Below are 24,699 nucleotides of genomic sequence, written 5' to 3' on the forward strand. Positions count from 1 at the left end.
GTTTTATTTGCTGCTCCGTTGCCTTTAGCTGAACCGTCGTACAGAATATCCGGGGAGTTTCTCTTCCGATGTTTTTTCTTTTTTTCCTCCATTTTTTAAACCTCAATGTGTCACAATTTGTTCATACTTTTTATATTTCAATCATATTTCCTCCTATCGGGTCCATTACGTACCCTTCATCGTGCATACCTATACATATACGCTGCGATTAGCTTCAAAAGCAAAGTAAACCAAAGCACTGGGCTGAATTAGTTGTTCCGAAGCGAGCCTCGAAGGAAACAAGCCTGATATGCTTCGCACACTTAAGTATAATTGTACACCTGATGCGCACGTCATTGAGAGAAAAAAAGTGTATAATAGGACGTCGATGTATCAACGCGAGAAAAATAGAAAAGTCCCTGAGCTCCTTGGTTTGTTCGATCGATTTCTCATCGCCGTCGTTATTATTACTTCCATCGCACGACCGAAACTGCCGTGCTTTCACAACAATTTTCGAGAGTGAAAATCGAGGCGCAATTCACCGGGAAACTCCATTGTGAAATAGTGCCGTGGGACTTCAAAATTGCTCCAACGCGTACCTCGAAAAATGTGTACGATGATGTTGGAACTTTTGTAGCACGCGCGGCTGTTTCGTGCGTGTATATTTATATACTTGTAAGATTTTTTACATCTAGGTCATCGCAAGGTGTATACACGTATAATGTACCTTAATCCGTTTGACACGGAATACAAGCGTATTCGCGCGAGGCCTAATTCGTGAAAAATTTGCTTCCGCTACTTACTCCATTTTTACGTGTATGGAGCTTTTGTGTGGGTGTGTGTTGGGTTTCGTTGTTGAGTATGAGTGTTACGTCGCGTGACAAAATTTCGACGTATCCGGCAGGTAGTAGCGATATTGGGTATTATTCGGGTCAAAAGCCGTAGTAGAGACAACAAAGATCTTTGCATATTGATTTTCGTGAAACCGCAGCGTACGTATGTGTCTATATTACATATCGAAGTTACCTTGTCTTTGGGCCGAAAGTGTCGCCGACCACACCCAGGCACCACCGATGCTACTACACGTATAGCCATGTGCTATTAATAGTAGTGCAGCATCTCCTCTATGTATAATACTCTCGTGGGTATAATATATATGCTGCCGAGTTTGCGAATAGATAAAAAGATGCCTTTGTCAGGCCATGAGAAAAGAGAGAGAGAGAGAGAGAGAAAACGGCCCAGTGTATGTATAGTGTTTCGGCAGTTGGCCAGCAGCAATCGTGAACCACGTTTATCTAGGCTTTTCCTGCTGAATTCATCGGAATAACCCTGGCCGATTCGCATACCCCCCGACCCGTTCTCTCGCTTTTTTTTGTTTTTTGTTTTTTTCTCATTTTTCCAGCCAGTGACGATGTGCGCTCTTTTTTTGTGCTATCTGCATTTCAGCGTAAGGCAAAAAAATGCGGCCTTACTCAGCTTTTAAATGTCCATTACCTCGAACGGCAGCACCTATGTATGTGTGTTGCAGCTTTCCAAGCCATACGATGGGGGGGGGGACAACACTTTCGTATAGTCCCACGGAGGCTGTGATTGCTGCTGGTGCGACCGCAAAATTTAGCGAGGGCTAAACCTGTTGATCTAGGAACCCATTCGAAGGCCACAAGCAAGGGCGTGCTTATATTCAATTGTAGGCGCGATAATTTGCGTTACGTCATTCGATAAAGATACAATGATTCACTCGTACACGAGAAAAAATTCGATTTTGTACACACCCTGGCACAATACTTATCTATGCTCTTGCGATTTTGTACTGAGTAAAAAATTGATGTTGTTATTTTACCATTGGTACACTTATATTTAATTTGTGTGAACTCATATTTTTTCAGATTTTTGTGATCACTTTTTTCATAAATCATAAACTAGTGTATCACTTACGCTAATTGAGAAAATTTTTATTCGAATTAGTTATAATTTGTTTGTTTACAAAGCTGCAGTACTTAAAATAACTGATAAATGGTTTCATTTGCAACCACACGTAGTTTATGAAACTGCTGTTGACATAATTATATTAATTGATTTAAAAGGATTTTGGAAAAAATTTTTACTTATTTTAAAAAAATGACCATTAGAAACGATGAATAAAAAACAAAAGATGAAAACTCATGGAACAAAAACTGTACACGATTAATAATTTTTTTTTTTCTTCCCAAAGTTTGAAATAAAGAAAAAATATTTTAAAGACGAGAAAGTAGTAGTTTTCCTATGAGTTTGAAAAGTCTTTGTTTGCGAACCGAGAGGTTTGCGGCCCGAGCCGAAGGCGAGGTCCATAACGAGGTTCGTAAAGGAGACTTTTCGAACGAGTATCGGAAAACTGCTTTTTTGCCCGAGGAAGTACCAGCCTCCCAAAACCACCCGAGGGCGGAAAAGACATTTTTTCACGTCGATTCAGAGTTTAATCTATTTTCATATATTGATCAATTCTTTGAAAGCACTAATTTATTTGAACTTGAGCTGAAATACTTAATACGTTAACGTTTATACTCACTTTTACTTTATGTCAAGTAGATTTTTTTTACGCTGACGCTTATCTGTTTAATGTTTCATTTTTCTTATCAATCAATGCTGTGTTAACCACAATTAACAAGAATGTTAATTCTTTTTCTTTATCTTTACAAAATTATTTTCTGCACAAGTTTAAAAACGCAGATAGTAGTGACGACACATAAACGAAAAGTTAAATTATTATAGGAGGCTGCAAGACTTAAATTTAAAAATTTTACACGACATGAAATGCAACAAAAAAAATATACAATACGAAATATATTTAACATTATTATTTTCTTGTTTGTTTCAGGTGAGTAACAGACAATCATCGTTAATCTAACCGTACAGACGTGCTGGGTAATTAATCATCGATTAGCTTTGTCACTCGCATAATTCTTCTAACATGTACACACATACCAAACGTAATATATATATATATATATATATATATATATATATATATATATATATATATATATATATATATATATATATATATATATATATATATTTAAAAAACACACGCATTCAGTCGCTGCCTTTTCTCAGAGTCAACCTCAAATCTGTGTTTATGTTCTCGCTTTTTATCTCTGATTGCGACTCTCGAGTGTGCAAGCTCTATATAACATCGTATACATACACAAACGCACACGAGCACTCGATTACGTAACAAAAAAAAAATAATAATAATAATAAAAGAGAAAAAAAAATGTACACCAGTGCACGTACACAAATGTATATATATATACATATTCAAAGGCTTTTTTTCATCATCAGATCGCTTAACTTTGCTGCTTCTCTGCGCACGATAACAGTCTATAAAACGACTTGCGGAACATCATAAATTTAGCGCTGTACTTTTCGCTCGGTTCGAGAAAGAGCCCGTGGACTGAGAATTCCCGATCACGTGTACGAACTGAGAAAAAAATATTACTGCCCCCCCCCCTCCCCTCAAATCGATACTGAATTTTAACGACGGCCATTTGTTCCGCGAAATATCGCGCGACTGCATTAGCGAACCACCACCGCTACCACCACCCTACCGCAAAATTGTATCGCACGAATTTCAAGCCAAATAGGTACACATAATGTACAAGTGATAACGAATAACCAGAGCAATTTTATCCAAGTGGCGTACCTATATCCCGAGTATAATTAACGCGCAGGGAGAAAAAAAAGGAGTAAACTTTTGATACATATCAGATATATAGACGTGATGCGACCACAAAAAGACCCCACGGGTTAAACTAGAAGAAAATTGTCCCAGTTTTTTCGGCGTCTGGTGTAAAAGATGAGAGTCTCGCCGCGATTTCGGTAGTGAATCCCCAGAGGAAAGGGAAAAAAGGGGGGTTTGGGGAGGGGTCTCTCTCATTTTCTTGGAATGCTCGTCCTCGCCTCCGCACTTTTCCTGATTAAGACGATGGTATCTTTTATTTGTTTGGGCTTTTTTTTCTCATTATCTAGAATCTGTGCACACGCCCTTCGTCTTTCGTCAGAGTACATAGATTCTTTTTTCGCTCCACGTTTGGCTGGTGTAAACGCGAATGAAAATTATACGTAAAAACGTACTTGCGTCTTTCATTCGTCGTGTATAAAAAGAGATTACCGAAAAGTTACTTTTGAAAAAATTTCTCAAATCATTACAAAGAAAAAATAAAATAAAAACACGCGTACACAAATCCAATCAAGTGTACGAATAACGGTAGTGGCGCGTAAAAAACCTTTGAGGCCGGTAAAATGCTCCAGCTGACTAGCTCGTAAAGCGCAGAAGAATATACACACAGGGTACAGGCATCGCGCGGTGAAGAATTCCAGCACAGTCCAAGTATGTATATCTGTGTATATTGAGAGAAGGTGCTCTCCGCGGCTCTCGCGACTATAGGTATATTATACGTGGAGAAAAACCAGTTGCCCAGCATATATACGTATGGGCATACCAGACATTCCGTATATATATATTGTATATACGCACTGCAGCGGGACTACTGTTGCTCCTGTACTTCTTCTTTGCTTCTTTGGCGCGCTGATGCTCCAATAGTCCGAGGGCCAGGTATATATAGGGTCCCGTGACAATCAGGATGGACCCACCGAATTTTTTTATTACGATGTTTTAAGAGAATGAAAAGAGATTAAAACTTGGCGATTTTTATTGGGAGAAAAGTATAAATTTTACGAATATTTTTTAATTATATGTTCAAAATGAGCCAAAGAATCAGGTAAAATTTTTTGTTTAGCGAAATTCCAATATTTTTCATTTGTTTAAGAAATGTGGTTCATAGCAAAAAATTGACCAGTCGGACAGAGTGGACCTATCATTGAAAAACGTGTTAAATAACCAAATATATATTTAAAAAACTTTGGTCGGTCCATCCTGATTGAATATAGATCACGGGACTCTATACCGAGTCTCCCGACTATACAACCCCTAAAACGTCCTAAATTTTTTTCTTCTTTTTTTATGCTTTTGCCTTGATACCGTGTCAACAGAAAGACGATTTGCACCTCCCACAAAACTCCAAATTTTGCCAAACTTTCAAGCACACGGCGCAACTGGAAAAAGAGCGATCGACCGGTTTTCAATTTGTTTTTCAACGTTTATTATACAAGCGTTCAAACAGAGGGGAAAAAATTAGGAAATCATCAGTTTGAATCGAGTTGCACGGAGATTCATTGTATTGTGCGCGTTATCGCGTTTCAGCTAGCCTATATGTGATTCTCGAAATCGATCCACTTTCGTACATACAATATGCTATGAATACGTGGTGAATGAATTTCCAGTGCCTCACGATTGCGTTACTCATCGCTCTCTCTCTTTTTCTCTCCTGTACGTTACTGCCTGCAAGCCTTCAGCCATACTCGATTTATACACAGGGTACAACAGTAGAGTAGCGTTGCAGTTTCTATTTCTTGCTTCTTTATCATCATTATTATTATTGTTTATTATTATTATTATTTTTTTTTTTTTTATTTTTTTTTTTCAAAGAACTGCGCGGCTTCATTTGACACCGTAAAACATACGACGCGTAAGTGATATACTCGTAGGTAACGATTTTTAATCTACTGCCACTGTTGTATAGGAGGGAGATGGACGAGACAACGTGATTATACATTCATTTATTTTTACAGTGTGGCAAAGTTATAATAAGTGATACGATCATGATGTCCATCAACGGAATGCAAGTTTCTCTTTTAAAAATTTTCACTGCACAATTTCTTAATCCACGCGTATGACAAGAAAATATTTCCTATGCTCAATATTGATGTATACATAGAAATCAAACGGGCCCAAGCACTCTCTGTATGAGAACGTGTCATCATATGTATTTCCAATTAAACAGAGAGTTGTATACAATCATTTGTATAAGAAAGAGCACTCCTTGAACGAATAAGAACAAAATTTTATTGTCCTCTGCTGAGAGCAAAAAAATGAAACTAGGCTATTGCAAAGTGATCGTTGGCACACCCTTGGGTAGATATGGAATAAAAAGCTTCCGTGGTCTCCGGGTTCGGAGGATATACTTATACCGTGTGAATGGAAATGAGCCCGTACTTATCCACCTCGTCAGATCCGAGCACAAGAAAGAAACTTTGTCAAGTGAAACTCCTGCAATAATCCACATGATTATTTTTAAACCCCCCGCGAAGGGACCAAATTCAGCATCGTTGCAACACTACACGTCACTCCGCTCCCTGTGACGCACAGATCAGTAGATCAACCGTACATTTCTTCTCGAAAAAAGGAGGAGTAGGAAGAAATAGAAAAAAAAAAAAAAAAAAAACCAAAGACTCGGAAAAGCCAAATCCGGGCGATACATCCGCATACCTCGCGCGCGTTCGCTAAATTCGCGTTGATTTATTTTTGGCGCAGATATATAAAAGTATACGCGCAGTAAGTAGCATCGAACGGGAACTCGCTTTCTCCCCATCTCTCCGGTAATTTTCCCGTGCACGTCATCGGCCTATACATACATACGCGCACTTGCGCCGCTGACGCAGGCGAGAGACCCAATGGAGCGCGTCCTGTGCCCAATAAGTGTAACGCGCCAAGGAAAGAAAGTTTCGGATGGCACGGCCTTGAGATCTAGAGCAATGATAGCCTTGATTTTTATTTTTATCCGTACTGCGGGACAATCAAATGGACGCTACGGATCGAGACCGATCGCGCGACCTTGAAATCCTTCCGGTTCAAGTATCCATCGAACGGGGACCAAGAGATGTACGGGTATCTGGCACGGAACGGCACTACCGTGCAGCTATAGTAATAGGTATTACATTCTCTATTGCCCCATGGGGCAAATGCACGAAAGGAGTAGTAGTCCTTTTCTCTGCGCGATGCACTGCAAACGCGTCCGGCAAAAGTACGGGAGACGATTATAAGTGCACGCGGCTTTTTAACTGTACAAGGTCTTTGGAAAAAAGGGCGTTTCCGGCTCGCCAAAGAAAATACGCTCTTTCCATACATGCTCCCCGCAGTTGGGCCGTGCTCTCGTTTTTCCATTTCCTCGTCTCGTCCTCCATTCGCGCTCTATATAAATATACACTTGGACGATTCTCGGGGCGCGCGAAAGTCACTGAACTTTTATTCTCAGACCTTCTCGGCGCCCCTGACTTTCTATCGTCATCCAAAGGATCATTGGTTGGCCCTCGTGTGCATCTTCCGTTCGCATCCGGATGACGAGTCAGGGCGCGAGTGTACCTCTGTATGACTAATTGCTAGAAAGCCTGGCGGGTAATGGCTGTACAGCTCCAGGTGTATCTACTCGGTGATCACGTATGCGTATGTGTGTAGGTGCCTACTCGCGGATCTGGCCGATTGCAATCGTATCCGCGCTGTCACACTCGGTAGTTTTCCGAAATCTCACTCCTAGCGAAAGCTGCGGCTCTGTACGTGTACGCGATATTAATTTGCGAAAGTATTATACGACAACTCGGTTTCTGGGTTGCAAAAATCATCCCTGTACAATTTGATCCGAAGTAGATGTACATTGTGTGTTTTCTTTCGATGTGCCTCATACTGTACGTAGTTTAGTCATGGCTTCACATTTTCACGCGACAAAGAGGCAAATTGACCCAACAAGTTCCGATGGATGATACCTTGTGGCAGCCAAAGGTATAGATAGTATTTAGTATCCTCGAAAATCCATAAATTAAACGCGCTCATCTGTCTTATGTATTGTACATCCAAAGGAGGGCATAAGGGCGTACGCACCAAGTAAATTCGTTTAAAACTTTTTAACTTTGCTGCAGCTTTGGGGGAAAAAAAAACACTTGGTAGTTGCAATATATACTCCAAACTTTAATTTAATCTCATTAGCTACTCGGGATTTTACCTATGATCTAATGTACTGATGGGAACGTTATCGGCGTACACAGAGACAGTTTGTACGATATATCCGTGTCATCACAAAAGTCGGGAAATTCCAAATTAACTTATTCCTCCGTTTATCTCATTTTAAGAAGTTAATTTGATGATTCCTCATTCCTACTACGACTGAAATTAATTATCAATGAAATTATACCACCGATAAAAAAAAAACACGAGGAAAGACTTCTTTGTTCGGGGGGATATCGTTTATCGTATGCGCAACAAGCCACGAAAACAAAGCTTTCACCGCGTCTCGGATGAACCGCAAGCTCTCGCAGATCGGGAGCAACGAGTTCGACGATAAATTTCATGCACACGTAAACAAACGCTCGTATCATTATTTTCATTTTTTTTTTTTTATTTTTTTTTTTATTTCTTAGTTTTTGTTTTCACACGATTTTACAACGCATATAGGCCGAGACGAGAGTTCTCTTATCTCTCAACGCGTAAGCTTACGCGGCAATAAGTTAAATTCGGTTCCTCGACACTATCGCGCTCCACATTCAATTACGCGATCGTGCCGAGCTTACATCACTGCCGCAAGGTTTGAAAAGGGACCCGCGTGCGCTGCACTTATCGTTTATCGGTGACCTCTCGAGCTCGCGGTCACGCCTCTCTCCTCTCTCTTCTGTACTCGCACGAGCGTTGATCGAAACCGAGTGAGCCGTCGTTGTGTGCCACTGCTTCTAAATACCTACTTTCCATGATTGTACAAGGCTGTTAATTTACAGGTGGTTTTTTTTACCTTTTTTCCCCTTTTATCAATTAATGTCACTAGTGCAAGACAGCATTGATAATTTACGAATACCTTTATTAATCAGCTTTGAAGATATACACTTTTTCCACCATCTCGATTATAAGACGCGTTGAAATGAGGTGCCTTTCACTTGCGATTGGGAGAGCCAAAACGGTGGTGGCCAAAAACTGCACGCCTTCGTCGGTAAAGAAAAGATAGTAGTTTTCGTCACGGCTCGTATGGTCAATAGCCCCGGTTGGATGGCACTTGTACGGCGAGCAGTATTTGTCCGACAAATGGCGCAGTAAAACGTCCAAATGTCACGAAAAACGCCCCGAGGTAGGAGAAAAAAAAAAAAAAAAATTGCCCTATTCGCTCAGCTGCATGAGGGAGGAAGAAAAAAACGCGATATCGGCTCGGGAAACGAATATTTTTCGATTTCACTGGACGAAAAAAAACTTCTGTTACAAGGTATACGGTGTTATATACTGGTATACGGCCCATATAGTATTGTATCGGTGCAATTGGTTTTTTCTTTCTTTTTTCGTACATTACTTTCGGAGCCCAAAAATAAACATCGAACTTTGACTTTTTGTATGTATGTATGTATACGTTTAGTTTTGATAAAACAATCAACATTCAGCAGCTGTTGTCAAAGTTTCCATTTAAACACAGTTTCGTTGAAAAAGTATACGTTGATAACCAAGCTGAAACGAAATCATTATACACATATATATATTCCGTATAGTTTTATCCAAAGAGCAAGGCCAACGCTCGTTAGATGAGACATTGAAAATATACGTACCTACTTGTTATTAAAGGCACTTATTCGCAATATTGTGTAAAAAAAAAAAAAAAAAAAAAAAAAAAATCTTCGATCAGATTAAAATGAGTGGGCAATTCGAGCTAATAGGCAAAAAATTCCCTTGACCCGTTGGTGCTGACGTGCAGAAAATCGTACTACACACGATGTAGGAATAAAGGACCCAGTCATTGCGGGGACTCTATCCTCTGCCATAAAACACGTAGACAGCACAACCACCACCATTGAAACAACGCTCCATATAGCACGCAGCTTACAGCATAACGTCGCATAGATGCCGGTATAAGCAGGAAGTAGCATCCGGTATCACGATACCCATTTTGCGCATCGCGCCTCCGATTCGCCACGTAACATATACGCGAACGCGTACCCATCTCCATATACTCTTCTTTTTATTTTGTAATTTACGTCCATTTGTGTATGTGGGGATTCAATTAAGCCCGTGTGGAACACAAGTATACACAGAGGCCACCAAGCCGTCGATATAAATATAAGCATCTCGGACATTAGTACGGTCCACCGTCTCCCCGACCGCTCCTCGTTTCTTCTCTGTCGTTCCGACCCTGTGTCCACTATTGTCCGAACCACCGTCTTCTGGTCCAAGTTTTTGAAGGAAATGGAAAAAAAGTACTTCGATTCCTTCTTGGTATATACTCTCACGCGTGCACACTCCAAACTAATGGCTCTGTATTACGTACACATCGTCCATAATCTGCAGACACCACGCGAACCCCCCCCTCCCACAGCCCCCCATCGGAGGAGGAGGCGAAACTCCTGGTGCAGTTTAAATTAGTTTTCTGCGCAGACTATTGCCTTGTGCCTCGTGCCTCTATATTACCCTCCTCTTTTGCATGTGTACCACCATATGATTCGGGATTTACTCACGGCCGCCCATTTACCATTCGTTGCACTTGCGCATAAAATTACAAAAGTAGATGAGAGATATGCATACATGCGTATACACGTGATATTACGTCCCTCCCCTGATGTCTTCACATCCAAGGCTACTTGGCTCCTCTTGTAAACGTCAGAATACACGTATACATAGTATATATACATAGACAGTCACGCAGCCCAAATCCACCTCTATAATATACATTATCCGAACGAACGCTTTCGAACGGTGTATACCTACCATCAGTTTCATACTTATGTGTAGGTACACACCAAAAGCCCCACGTATTGCACGCAACATCGCTCCCCCGTACCTCGATACATCCCAGGGATCTTTGGTCGCAGCCGGCGAAGGGGAACAAGAGTACGTCTGGCGCGTCAGCCGCTCGAATTTTCGGGCCTCCCTTATATTATATATATACACGCGTATACGCACGTAACAACAAAACGACGACGCGTCGTGCCGACGGGCTTATATAGGTATATTATCCCTTAGCTCCTCCCTCTCCCCGCGTCTAAAGGTCAATGCCCTCGGCACTGTGTTTTCCCCTCTTTTATTTTTCTTCTTCTTCTTCTCCTCTGCTTCTCTCTATACATGTATACGTGCCCACTGTGCCCCCCCCACGCTCCTGTATGTGCATCCGTAGCATTCCTGCGCGCAGCAAATGAAGTGCAAGTTACCGTCGCGGCTTTCGCTCATTATCATTCTATTTCCTACTTTTTTTTACCCCCCTCGATCTTTTGCGTTATACGTGCGCGTGTATTACTTATACGCATGACCAAAAAAAAAAACGGTTGGGTACATAATCGATCCCGTCGACTATGCCGCCGCACAACCGGCGTTTGTTCGTCCTTTTCGCGCTTGCGTGGCGTATCTGTTTGCGTGGGTGGATGATTGCCTCGAAGGAGGGGTGGAAGCGCCGCGAGAGGATTCCTACAGGTGGCGCTTTGGGGCAAGATGGAGTTGCCGGTTGGTTGACTGTGGAAGATTTTCCTGCTGCCGATGCATCGAGAGGGTCCTTGCTCGTCGGGGTATCGGGCTTTTTACGACTGCGCTGATAGGTACGGATTCGTGGTACACGGTGCTTTTTGGAAGGATACATCCTTGCGCGTATCCACGATTATTGATCTGTACTACTGAAAAAAACGCGCGTACCCCAACTTGACGAAAGTTGGTTGGCGTTCACTGTGGTTTGAGCAGACTAAATTTCCAACTAATACATCGCTAGAATTGTGCCATTAAATTATGACGTGGACATTGGAAAATCTGAATTAACTTGGACCTAAACATTAATAAACACGAAAACAATAGGTACACACATCTCTAAACCTATCAACTTTGATGCTGATGAAATTTTGCACCCTTAATTAACTTGTAAGCCGTCAAATCCATATAACAATCAGGTTTTCAACCAGATGGCAATACTATACCACCTGGAAGACACTTGGAAAATCACAAAAGCCAAGATAATAAACCCTTTATATCACGCAAAAATTCTAAAAACTATGAAACGAGAAAAATGATGCTTCAAAGCTGTACATTATCTTTGTATCCACGTAAACGTATTTGTAAATTACAGTAACCTAAAGATCACCATCTCCCAAGGACATCAGTTCCTAAATCTCCGAGAAAATTTTGAGGATATCGGAGATCAAGGTTACGAGGTTTCATTGTATTTGAGTTCAAACTGTAAGATTCAGAGATTTATTAATTTTCTTGTGATCCACATTACTATGTTTTTTAAAACACACATTGAAATTAGCACTACAACATCCTTTTTATCTTATTCTGATAACGTTTTCTACAATCGACCCATCACAATTCTTCTGTGGCAAAAGTTTTTCCCTCATTCCTCGTAATAAACGCTTTCGAGCCATTTGTTGGTCATCAATCTCGATTATATTTGTCGACTGCAACAACGCATACAAGATATTACCGTAAAAATGCGGTGTTGCTTAAAACAAAAGTCATAACAACAGTAAGGGTACAGAAAAACGCATTAGTCGGCTCTTTTTATATAAAAAAAAAAAAAAAAAAAATTTCAAACTACTCTTTTCTCTTCCTCCATTATCCGCGGCAGTGTTATGGCCGCAAAGCTGTATCGTACATCGCATATTGTACACCCCCAACGACGCGTAAAGCCAAATTTCCTTCCCAGACACCACGCAGCGATAAATTCTCAGCAGCTAAAATATACGCGTACGCGAACATCGTCACAAAAATGTCCGTATATACAGCGGTAACGCCTACGCTCATCGTTATTCTCTTTTAATTCACCTATGGTATGGATAGTACACATACACAGAAAAATGAGAGGAACGAGCCTGTATACGAGGCACACATAGGTGCACTTGCGCGTATATAACGCACGCGCCGGCTGCTACTGTGCGTAGGAGGCTCGCCTTTCCTCGCCGTCGACGTAGCTTATATTTTATTGATCGGTTCTTTTTTCCCTTCGATTTGCGTCAATGGTCGCAAGTAAGTTATTATCATCGAGACACCTTCTCGTTTTTCCCTTCTCTCGAGCCCCTCTTGGACACACGATCATTTCTTTTTGATCAGTGTCGCGAATCGAATTTTATCTCATTTCCCCTCTTGCGTTTCACGCGTCCAATCACCCTCTCCCCTATTCTTTTGTTTGATACATCATGTACAAGTACCGAATAATACCGAAAAATTGTTTATAAAAACAACCGGCGGCAAGCCTTACGCGATAAAATCCTCTTGCACGTGGATGATAACAACCGTTAGGCGTTGCATAATCTTATCCCCGTGGAAGAAGTAAAAAAAAAACACACACACACAATCAAAGTTGTTGTTGGGTTGGAGCACTTGAAAATATAGCTAAGATTAACATTTTACGGCGATTCAGACGCATACGCGAGGGGAGGTTTGTGTAGTATCATCATCCGGAAATCTGTTTAGCACGCGTGAATTCCGTCCTGCTGAGTGTTGCTCCGTGGGAATGGGCTGACTCCCGTGATTCTCCTTTTATATGTGTACCTGTGCATACTCGACTGCATGACTATCTGTTTTACTATATGCGTGTGTTTGACGATCGCTAGATTACAGCTAGATACCACCTACCCAGGAGGGATATTCCTTACTTCTACGGGGTGACTGTCGCGGATCAGTTTCGGCCAACTCTCGCTTCTGCGACACGATTTTGTTTTGTATATTCGAATGAAAGATAGACTTTTCTTTGCAGTGGGTATAACAATGGGAGAGTAGTTGAGATGAAAAACCATGCGATTAGGGGCTTCGGATTCCGAAGAAAATTACAACGACCCGTTTCCCCTCGGCCCCTCTTCTCACCCGGAGCCAAATTAGCCACAACGTGCGAACACGAGAGTGTTGTACAAGGGCGTCGAAGAGTTACATTGGACCCGATCTAAAGGGAGCGCCTATATTGAAGTACTAAAGCGCGCGTCACGCGATCCTCGAACAAAAGGCGAGCAAAGCCGAATGGATTGAAAAATGGTGTGACTCGACAAGTTGTGCGCCAGTTTCTTTTTTTATTCGATCGCTAAACTCGTTGTCGACTATAGAGTCGATTTTCATACCGATTCAATGATACCTTGTATACAGAAAAACCACCACCATGTATACCTATATAGCTAGGACCGAGGGAGTATCGATAAGAAATCGACCGAGCCCCTCCATTGAAGGGCATTGCTTGCAACAACCCTGCACCTCAGTGGGGCGATTTTTAATCACCACTGGGACTCATGTTAATTTAGATCATTGTCCTAATTTTTCTTGATGCCTCTCTCGATCGCTTTCGTCTTTCGCTCAAAAAAGACTCAAAATTGATAGGTGACGAGACTGACGGGTAGCCGATTTCTATCGAATTTGCGGGTGTGACGTCAATCGGGGAACCGTTTTTTATCCATTAATTGCACGAACGTTTCGTTGACGAAAAGGCAGTATCAATAATCAATCGCTGGTGAATCATTGGCACGAACTGTTGTTGAAAAATCTACCATGAAACAAATACGTGAATGAAGAAAAAAAAAAGTTATGTTTCGAGTTATGCAATGGTTTCATGTAATATGAGACACGATCGTTGCGATGGAAAAGTTGGTTTGACAAGGTCCATTTAAATGTCGAATTGCCTGTGAAAGAAAATCCCTCCAAAAAAAGAAGCAAAAAGTGTATTTTACCATCAAACTGCAAAATATGACATTCCTACTGATTTAAAATACATGAAGTACTGCGTTGCTTGGTAGGTATTTTGAGATATGATCGAGTACTCTGTCAAAGCTTTAGCCCGTCATTTTATGAATCCATTTGTTCTTTTGGAACCAGACAAGTGATTAGTAGTTAGTAGGGGATAAATCTATGTACAATAGCACCTATAATTAATTTTTTCAACATGTTGTATGAAATTGGCACCATTTTAAGGCCCCACGAACAGATAAAACAAAAACATTAAACAGTTTAGGACTAGGTAAACTAATGTGATCCAACTCCCTGGCTGCAAGTAACAAAGTCAACCACACTTTTTGCTCTGAATTGGTAACGGGAAAAGAGAGAAATAAAAAAAAGAAATTATAAAAGTAATGAAAATGTCAATGCAAAAAAAAAAAAAAAAAAAAAAAAAAGAAAAGAAAGAGAAAAGAAAAAAACTAAGCTGTGGCCTGTGGTGCTGTCTTGTTTGTGTTCCAGGGTCCTAACGGTCCTCGGCCAACGTACGCGGGCGCCAACGGGGGCAGCGCCGGCGTGGGCGGAGGCGGGGGCGCCAACAGCGCCGGCAACAATGTCGGGGCCGGGGGCAACGTGGGTCCGGCCGCGGGCGGCGGTGCCCAGACGACCGGTGGAGGCGGTCACGGCCTCAAGGGGGGCGTAGGCGGCGGGGGCCCTCGGGGTGGCGGTGGCGGAGGTGGCGGGGCCGGCAACCCCGTGCAGCAGTACCGTGGGGCGGCCGCTGCCGCCGCGGCGGCAGCTTGGGGCGCGACGGCGCCGACGCACGCGGCTGCGGCGGTCGCGGCTACCGGCTATCCGCCCTACGCGCGTGGCTACCCAAGCGGGGCGGCGGCGGCGGCAGCGGCTGCAGCCGCGGCGGCGCAGATGCCGGCCGTAGTCAGCGCCCAGCAGATACCGCCTAACCCCAACCCCTACAGTGCCACGAACTACGCCCAGCACGCGTCGGTCAGTAGTTGTTGTTCTTGTTGTTGTTTTTGCTGTTGTTTTCTCGTTTTATACCTATATACATGTGTATGCAACTCACTCTCTCTCTTTCTCTTAATGTTTATATTATACCATTGTGGTGTAACAATTATGAGTAGTACTCTCTGTCCCACTTTTTACACGCTATTGTATCATTATTATTTTCTCCCTCTTCCATGCGCATGTGTCGCCGGTTTTCAGCTGTACCAGATGTTCAGCTTCACATGTTTTCGAGCAGAGTTTTTCCTAATGCTTAAAATTCTAAACATGTTGTAAATAAAATGTATTAAAAAAAACCTTTACTCTTGCATGCATAAGTTTCTAAAATATGATTAATTGGAACATTAGTTAAATTAAAATCAATCAACTCGATGCCCTCCATATGTTGGTTCTTTTAATAATTTACTTAAATAGATGCTGTTTTTTTTTCATAACAGACTGCATTTTAACGAATAAAAATTGTCGAATTGAAACTCATGACAGCCAACGTTGGATAATTTTCTACATCTGGAGCCAAAAGTTTACCAAAAATAAAAATAGTCAATTTCGTGAGTCGGATGTCGTTGATTCGAAAATGATATTTACAGTAAAAATAAATAAGAATAATCAATCTTCAGCATCTATTTTCGTATATTCTTGTATAAATAACGTATTTGAAAAATGACGAAAGCTTTTTTGTACTTAAAAATTGCAAAAGAAGGTACTTGCGCAACTTCTTTTTTCACAAACTGTCAATCTTTTGTATGTATATATGTTGCACTCTATTATCGTTTCCGATGTTTTTATAGACATGGTACATATGTATATGTGTATATATATAAATGTATATGCATTCTTTTTTGTTCGCCACATTATGTGCACTCATATTTATACACCAAAACTATTTTTTTGCTTCACGACGAATTAAAATGTAATTGTTTGATTTAATCGAAGTAATGACGAATTGATATGTTGCAATGATTGACGCAGTATGGAGGACAACGAGTTCCTACCGCCTCGTCTCCGGCGAACACAAACAGTAGTTCTAGCAGTGCCACCGGTAGTCAAAGTGGGACGATGAGTACTAACCTTAGCAATAACGCGATGCAGGGCCAGCAGTCGGAGCAGTTGTCGAAAACCAACCTCTACATACGTGGCCTCAACCAAAACACAACAGACAAGGATCTTGTCAACATGTGTTCTCAGTAAGTTCGCCAGCGAAGCACGAAAAAGAATAAAAAGCTGCAGCCGCAACCAAATCGATTTTTTTTTTTTTCTTTTTTTTTCCTTCAATTGCCACCCGGTTTACTTTTACGCCAGATATAGTTTCCGCTGCCACTTTTTTTTTGGTTTTCGAATGAAAAATACAACCCCGGAAGCAATGACTTGCCAAGGATTCACTAATGCGACTTGTTTGCAGGTACGGAACCATCACCTCGACGAAGGCGATTCTGGACAAAAATACAAATAAATGTAAAGGTACTTAGTTGAAATTTCTACATTTCGGTTACATGCTTCTTTTTTCTCACGCTCGCCATATTATAAGCTTTTCTTTAATCTCTCGATCGAAATTTCAAGTATCACGTAGCTCATCGTTTGTGAAATATTTCATTTTTCATTTTATTCGTCGAATTATTGTTTTATTTAACGATGAAAATTAAATTTTTTATCCAAAGTATTTGTAAAAGTAAATTTTGTAGAATAGTATACATAAAATAAAGTTATTGAAAGAAGAAAAAAAATTATCTTTTTGCCATTGAACTTTGTTGCTTTGAATTACATCATGATTAACTATCGTTTCGTCAATGTTTATTAGTTTAGACTAGAAGCATAGAATAGCCTCCTCATCTTGAATATAATGAAATTTACTTTTTAACAAGCATAACGATATTTTTTGGAGTACAAGAGGTAGAATCTACCCGTTATAAATAGTAAACAACAATACATAGTGATAATCCTGCATAATTGAATAATTTTTCGATTGCTCAGTCAAAGCAATCGAGTTATCTGTCATTTTTGAAGGATTATCATTGTATTTTACTTATTATCTCTTTACTGTGTGTTTTCAATAGTTTTAGTAGATTTTTTAAATTTATTTATATTTATATAAATAGTTATCGGATTGTGTCTTAGTCGTTTTAATGTTACCTCACATCATGATTATGTGTCTATAAAAACAATGTCTGATTAATTTGTTTGAAAATCAATTTAATTCCTTTTTCATAGCATTACAATAAATGAATGTTTTCAATGATAGTTATAGTGATCGTGATAGATGAAACTCTAGAGTTTTTCCTTAGACCATACGTGTTTTTCAATTTGATAATTTTTCGATTAAAAAAAAAAAAAATTTATCGTGTACAATATCAAGATAGTCATGATTTATAAATTAAAACAGTTTTTTTTTTGAAAATTCAAGTTGAAGTAGCGTTTAAAAGTTGAAAGACACGTAGTGCTCTAGACAGAGCTGCAATTTTTCTTAGACTAAGTTAGTGTTTTCCGACTTGAATCAAAAAAAAAAAAAAAAAAAAAAAAAAAAAAGAAATGTATGAATTTTTCTCAAGGATCGTTGTCGTTTCTTCTTGCAGGTTATGGCTTTGTAGACTTTGAGTCACCGGTGGCGGCAGAGGGTGCCGTCAAAGCCCTGGTCGCCAAGGGTATCCAAGCACAGATGGCGAAAGTGGGTATCTGGTTGATCCGTAGACTGGCCAGTGTACGTTGGTTGTGCATGCAAGTACAGTAATACCAGAGTAACAGTAAACCTCTTTCTCTCTCTCTCTCTCTCTCTCTCTTTACCTTTGAAACCTGTCTTCTGTCGTTCTCTCTCATTCTTTCTTCTATTTCTTGTATCCGCATCCCGAACGTCCCGTCTCTCTCACTCTCGTGTGGTGATCCTAAAAAAACGTCCAGCGACAACATAAGGACAAAGTTCAAAATGAATGAATATTCATTGGGTAATTCTGAAAAAGAGTTTGTATTGATATGTTTTTGGAATTTTTTTACATTGCACAAAGTTTTTGCGATCGAGGAACCGGGAATACTCTTTGTGGAGGTTTCGACTTCCCGTTGCAGTATTTTCAGCCACAGAGAAATTTTTGACTTTTGAAATTTTGAAATTTAATCATTCAAAAGTTGACATTTTTTAATGAACTTTTATTTTATTTGTTTTTTTTTTTTTTTTCATATGAAATTCGTTTGATGATCATACACGAACGAAAAAACCCAAAAATGAATTGAAACCTACCAAACTACAGCCTCTTATTTTCTGATCTGACTTACTAGATCTACTGTTGATTCTCTGAGTCTGTCTCTTTACTGTCTCACATTACCTACCAACCTGTCAATGCTTGCTGCTATACCTCGGCCACAGTTGCTGATTACTGCTATGTTAAAACACGTTCCAAGTTATGACTGAAAATTGCCTTTATCATACAGCACTAATTTAATGCCCACAGCGATTAATATTGTTCTGTCATTTGTACCCAAAAACGCGTACTGTTTCCGCTGATATTGTTTATAATAAAAATAGAGCTTCAATGGCACTGCCATACCGTGGTTTTGAGGACTTGAAAGTTTTATTGCTTGTGACGTTTATTTGCAGTAACACAGCTTAACGAGATTGCAATTCAGTAGATATTTTATGTTTATCGAAAATATTAAATTTTAGATAATTTTATCGTTCTGTTATTGCTAGTATTTTCATTTATTGTTGATGATTAAAAAATTAATACTATTTTACAATGACTAGCTTAAAGAGCGCAATATAACATTTAGTAGAGCAAAAAGTGTTGTAATCCAAAAACCTTATAATTATAGAGTAAAAAATATTTTAAGTTACTTCAATAAAAGTGAGTAACCTATCGTTGCAGAATAACATGTTTATACAAAACTTGTAGATCTTGAAGAAATAAATAACTTATTTGCAAAAGTTAAAATACTTAATAGCTATGAATGAAATAATTATTAAAAATAATTAAAATCGCTGATAACAGTACTTGAAGTACAAGACAAAGTGTTCAATACAAAAGTTGTAGATCTCAAAAAACACTACTTTCATGTACAGATCATAGATATCGTAGTTACATTTTTTGCTCTAAATATAAATCTAGTAGTCGTGACTTATAAACAAAAGTATATTTTTTTTATTTATAGATTTTGGCCACTTATTTATTTTTTTTTTAAACTTGAAAAGTTCTCACAACCTTTATTTGGTTAACGACTAAAGTAGTTTATTAAAATCTATTTTATTGATGTATGGCAGCATAGACAAAATTGTTAGTATATCGTTCTGAGATTTTGTAATAGACTTGTTTTTTTACGTTGTATAATTTAAAAAACAAAACATGACGACCTCAAGAGAACAGTCGTACATGTGATCATTTATTTTGATTTCTTTATTCACAAATGGTTTTTCATTAGATTCTTTTTTCATTGTGAGAAAACGTAAACCAACGTACATATTGAAGTCATGTTTCTTTCATATTTGACTTGTTTAATATAAATTGAAAAATTATTTTTGTGAAAAATATAAAAAATATTCGGTTTTCGATAAGATAATAATTAAAAAAAAAATTTTTTTAAATTGTAATTATGCTTACAATTAAACAAGACTCATTTCTATTGTATCGCTGAAACTAACTCGGAATGGTTTTTTCCTAACTGAAAGTGGTGGAAGCACGAGGTGCCACTTGCTAAAATAATGACAATTGGAAGCATGTGAAGCTTTTGGAAAGTTAAAAATTAAATGTTATTGTTGTCAAAGTATTGTTTAAACATCTACTTATAATGGTTAACTTTTGCATCGTATGGTGTGCAGTTGTACGCTAATTATTCTCTTTAACAATGGCTTTGTCAGCCTCATTTTTTCAAAAATTAAAATCAGCTGCTAAAAATCTTACTTCTGGGGTGCTGGTTAGCTGTGATTGGCAAACGCCTCGCTTCTTATCATTGTCTTAAAGTATATGAGCAGCCAACTTGTGTTGGTCTATTATTTTTAGTCACGTTTTTCACTACATTGTGTAGGATTCAAAATTATTTAGACTTTTTTGATTCATACTTTTAATCAACAACATTAAAGCCAGCTCTCTTTGAATCATACATGATTTTCATCAAGTTGATAGTATTCAAAATAATGAGTCTTTCCTAATAAAGGTTTTTTGAAAGTTATTACACTTAATGTCAATTTTTTTATATATATATATTTATATACTGTGTTTTATAATATATAAACGCCATTAGCTTGGCTTAGATAATGACGTACTTATAACTATTCTGTTTCTTTCAATGCATACGCAAGATTGAAGTAAATTGTCGTAAAGTATAAGTATCTTATTAAGTAATCGTAGATTATTATTCAGTCTTATTTAAAAAAATTGTTTAAAAATGGTGGATTTCAAAGTATGCTTATTTACATTTGTTTCGTGATTACACCTTACAATTTAAATTCAAACGATCGCGTTACATTTTCATTATCACTTTTTTAATTTTTTTTTTTTTTTTTTCTTTTCTTTCGATTTGTTTTTGTTGCATTATGTTACAACATCATCGTTTAAGTATTCACGCGAACCTTTACTTTTAATTTTTTTCTTTTCAATCTTCAGCCTCGTCTCATTTCGTACATTTGGTTAGACTATGACTGTGCTTCGACTATTGTGCTTTTATTTAGCGGAATGTTGTATAAAACAGATTTTCCAGGTTCGAAATTCTCGCCTCCTATATATACATATACATATTTACATTGTTTACCGCTTTCGATGGCTCGTTACAGTAATTATTGGATTATATACATACATCTCCTTTCCACTTGTAGATAAAACTCGTTTTCAATGTGATCGTCTTTCACACGCCAAATTTCAGTTTTCTTTTTAGTTGTATTTTTAATTATTCTTTCCTTTCTTTTTTTTTTTTTTTTTTTTTTTTTTTTTTTTTTTTTTTTTCCATCTCTTTGTAGAGTATAAAAGTACACTGTACTCGATACTCTTACAAGTCGTGAAGTAGCTATACATACATTATAATTGTTTGGTTGGTTTTGTAGTGCGTAGCGTCATTATGTTTTTAGTTTTTGTTTTATTTATTATTTCGATGATGATGATGATTATTATTGTTGTAATATGATTGATTTTGAAGAGCCACCAGAATGTGGTAACGTAATGCAATGGAGCATGAGATGATTTTTTCCGACGTTGAAAAACGACTCGTACCTCGAACTTTCTACTTGAAACACATCTATAAAATTATTTGTATTCTCTGCAGTTCTGTTTATTACATATACATATATACATAGTTGAATCGAGTACTGTCATAGCTTATTATATTGGTCAGTTTTATTGTTTCGTAGCTTTTGTTATTGTCGTAGATTATATTGTTTTTTTTTTATATTATTTAAAATTACCTTGTTTTATATCGTTGAACTATCAGAATATTATAATTTAAAAGTATGTAACATATGTTTTCGTTCAAGAAAAAAAAAATTGTCCTATCAAGTTATTTAACGAGCATATATTTTTTGGCTTTATTCGTATTGATCAAATTCGAGACATTGATTACATTAGAGATTTATCGAATTATTCAAAATTTGCAACGAAACACTCAACGACATCCGTAAGTCCTCAACTATTTGAAATTGTCTACTCACCGTAACGATGTTTCAAAAAAGATTTATCTGTATTACAATAAGTTCTCAGCAGTCCTGGAGATGTCGGTGGGTGGATTCTGTTTATCAAACAATGTTTTTAATTTAGAGTTGAATTAAAAAAAAAAAATCCAATTAACGTTTGACGAGATACAATTTGATATACATGATAATGTAAGACAAACACAAAAAATAAAAGCGTCCCAAGCGGAGCGGTGTATGAGCACGCTCGCGGACCGAAAGACAATAAAATTGCATAGCATATTCGTTGATTTCTCCAGCAACAGGAGCAGGACCCGACCAATCTGTACATCGCCAATCTCCCGTTGGCCTACAAGGAGAACGACGTCGAGAGCATGCTCGCTCAGTACGGCCAGGTCATCTCCACGCGCATCCTACGCGATACTTCCGGACAAAGTAAAGGCGTCGGATTCGCAAGGTTGGTTCACGTTTTCTCGTTATTTCGTACACGCATAATGTTGGGTGAAGTAGTTCTAAGTGTTTCATCAAGCACAGCGCTTGTATCATTTCAAGTTGAAAAATGTTGAAACCTATTTTGATGTGTTGGTGATTGGTTCGATGTGTTTTTAATGCCGGGTATTTTTGCTCGTCAGGATGGAGTCCAAAGAAAAATGCGAACAAATCATACAGATCTTTAACGGTAAGTCGCTGCACGGGGGCAAGGATCCCCTGTTAGTTAAATTCGCCGACGGTGGCAACAAAAAGAAGTCACTCTACAAGAGCACAATATGGCGGGAAACGGGTGACGTGAATAATTCGGTAAGAAGATTCATTGTTATGCAGGATGTATTGCTCCTCTTTTGTGATAATGATGGTGATACCTAATAAAAAATGTTTTGATCATTGCAGAATATGACATTAAACTACGACACGAGCGCGGTTGGGCAGAACGGCGTGGCGACGGCTCACATGCTGCCCGCGGCAACCCTCGCACAGTACGGCCGGCACTACAGTCAAGCGGTGCCCGGTTACAACGTGCCCGGCGGGCCCTGGGTCACGCCTTACCTCGTTCAGACTCCACCACACATGCAACAGGTCGACGTGAGTTTTATTACGAAGCTAGACCCCACTTTGTTCGTTTTATACTGTGTTTTTCTCAATTTGTTTTTTTTGTTTTTTTTTTTTTTTTTCTGTCGAGTTTCCGTACTCGTTCACGCACTTTTTTTGTCTTTTTTTAGTCTCATGAATCCGATACTTGTGATGTTAATTTTTTTGTAAATTAAATGTCCAGCACACGTCGTGTACACTTAATCCATATTTCATCTATAGGGGTCTAGAGTTTCATGTATTTTCTACTTAAGCACTGTCGAGTGCGTTCAAATCCTTACTGAAGGTTAAACATTTTTTTGCCAAAAAATAAACAGATGATGCCGTCGGCCGACCCGAGCAACGCGCAGTACAGCATGATCCCACAGCTCACAACTCAGATGACCTCCTTACATCTTGGCGGTGGTTCCGTAAGTGCAATACACTCATGAGTCCTTGTTTAAGAATATTGAGCAAAAACCGTGCAAGTGTTTGAAAAAAATACGTTTTGTTGTGATTTTTCAGTACATAAGCCCACATCCCTACCCGTACTCTTACCCGGCACCGAGCATCATCCACGCTCCAATGACACTGGGCGAGTCCGAGCAGACGAGCAACGCGGCGTCACCGGACGACTCCTATCAGCAGTACCAGGCTCAGCAGCCCAAGTAGGCTACAGTCTTTTAGGTTAGGCCAGGTTTTAGCGATTAGGATTAGATCCGCGACTTCCGCGAGCGTGATCCTGATGATCACGACGATGATGGCGACGGCGACGACGACAATGCGTCAAACACACGAGTCAGAGGATAGGTTTAACTTAGGCTTCGCTCATTATATACTTATTACGTTATGTAGATTAATAGCTTAAGATCCATTTCCACGCAATATGTGAACTAACGCCAATTTCTCTTTTCACTTTTTTTTAGGTTCAACTACGCGGAGGGTTACACGAGTTAGACGAGGTACGCTTGTCTATACGGGGAGTTGCATTGAAAACAGAAAATGGAAAAAAGAACAAAAAAAAACAAAATAAAAAAAAAAAATACAAAAAAAAATTCAAAAAAAAAAAAAAAAAGAAAGATCACGAGGATCATAGATGAGAGAACTGAGGGAAAGGAAAGAAGGAAATTTAATTTACGGATGAAAAAAAGTCAGATAAGATTCTTCCTCACGATAAATTGACTTGCCAGCCATCTTTTATACATTCTATCCACCAAGATGAAATAGGTGAAAGTAGTTGAATATTTTGCAACGAGTAGATAATGATTGAGTGTTGAATTGAAAAAAAAAAAATAATAATAATAATAAAGTAAAATAAATAAATGAATAAAAAGGAAAGGAGAGCGAGTAGGGGCAGGGAGCAAACTTGCGATGTTGATTGATGTACGACAATGCTATAGACACACAAATCATAAGAAAATAAAAGAAAAAAATAAAATAAAAAAATTTTAAAAAATAGAAAACGATGAGAAATAAGCGGCACGATGGCTCCAGAAAGCGTCAAGAAATACATCGCATGGCTGAATATAGG

At 38.8% G+C, this 24,699-nt stretch overlaps 1 protein-coding gene across 13 annotated transcripts in view; it reads left to right on the plus strand.

Annotated features, from left to right (window-relative positions):
* shep (RNA binding motif single stranded interacting protein alan shepard) overlaps positions 1–24,210 on the plus strand; it is a 42,408-nt gene extending 18,198 nt beyond the window's left edge. The window contains exons 3-13 of one of the 13 annotated variants that reach the window (XM_089593348.1): positions 15,011–15,493; positions 16,481–16,695; positions 16,911–16,969; positions 18,079–18,224; positions 20,787–20,792; positions 22,403–22,560; positions 22,736–22,901; positions 22,992–23,183; positions 23,507–23,599; positions 23,694–23,836; positions 24,095–24,210. In XM_089593348.1, the coding sequence (XP_089449474.1) occupies positions 15,011–15,493; positions 16,481–16,695; positions 16,911–16,969; positions 18,079–18,224; positions 20,787–20,792; positions 22,403–22,560; positions 22,736–22,901; positions 22,992–23,183; positions 23,507–23,599; positions 23,694–23,836; positions 24,095–24,125 (1,692 nt within the window). In that variant the 3' untranslated portion in view covers positions 24,126–24,210. Of the gene's footprint in view, positions 1–15,010; positions 15,494–16,480; positions 16,696–16,910; positions 16,970–18,078; positions 18,225–20,786; positions 20,793–22,402; positions 22,561–22,735; positions 22,902–22,991; positions 23,184–23,506; positions 23,600–23,693; positions 23,856–24,094 lie in introns of all 13 variants that reach the window. The other 12 variants (XM_023391661.2, XM_089593343.1, XM_089593342.1 and 9 more) reach the window with 12 other exon arrangements.
* The last annotated feature ends 489 nt before the right edge of the window (positions 24,211–24,699 follow it).

The sequence above is a fragment of the Copidosoma floridanum genome, unplaced genomic scaffold (assembly GCF_036245765.1).
Source record: "Copidosoma floridanum isolate Cflo_tuat_1 unplaced genomic scaffold, Cflo_Japanese_pri ptg000019l, whole genome shotgun sequence".
NCBI lineage: Eukaryota > Metazoa > Arthropoda > Insecta > Hymenoptera > Encyrtidae > Copidosoma > Copidosoma floridanum.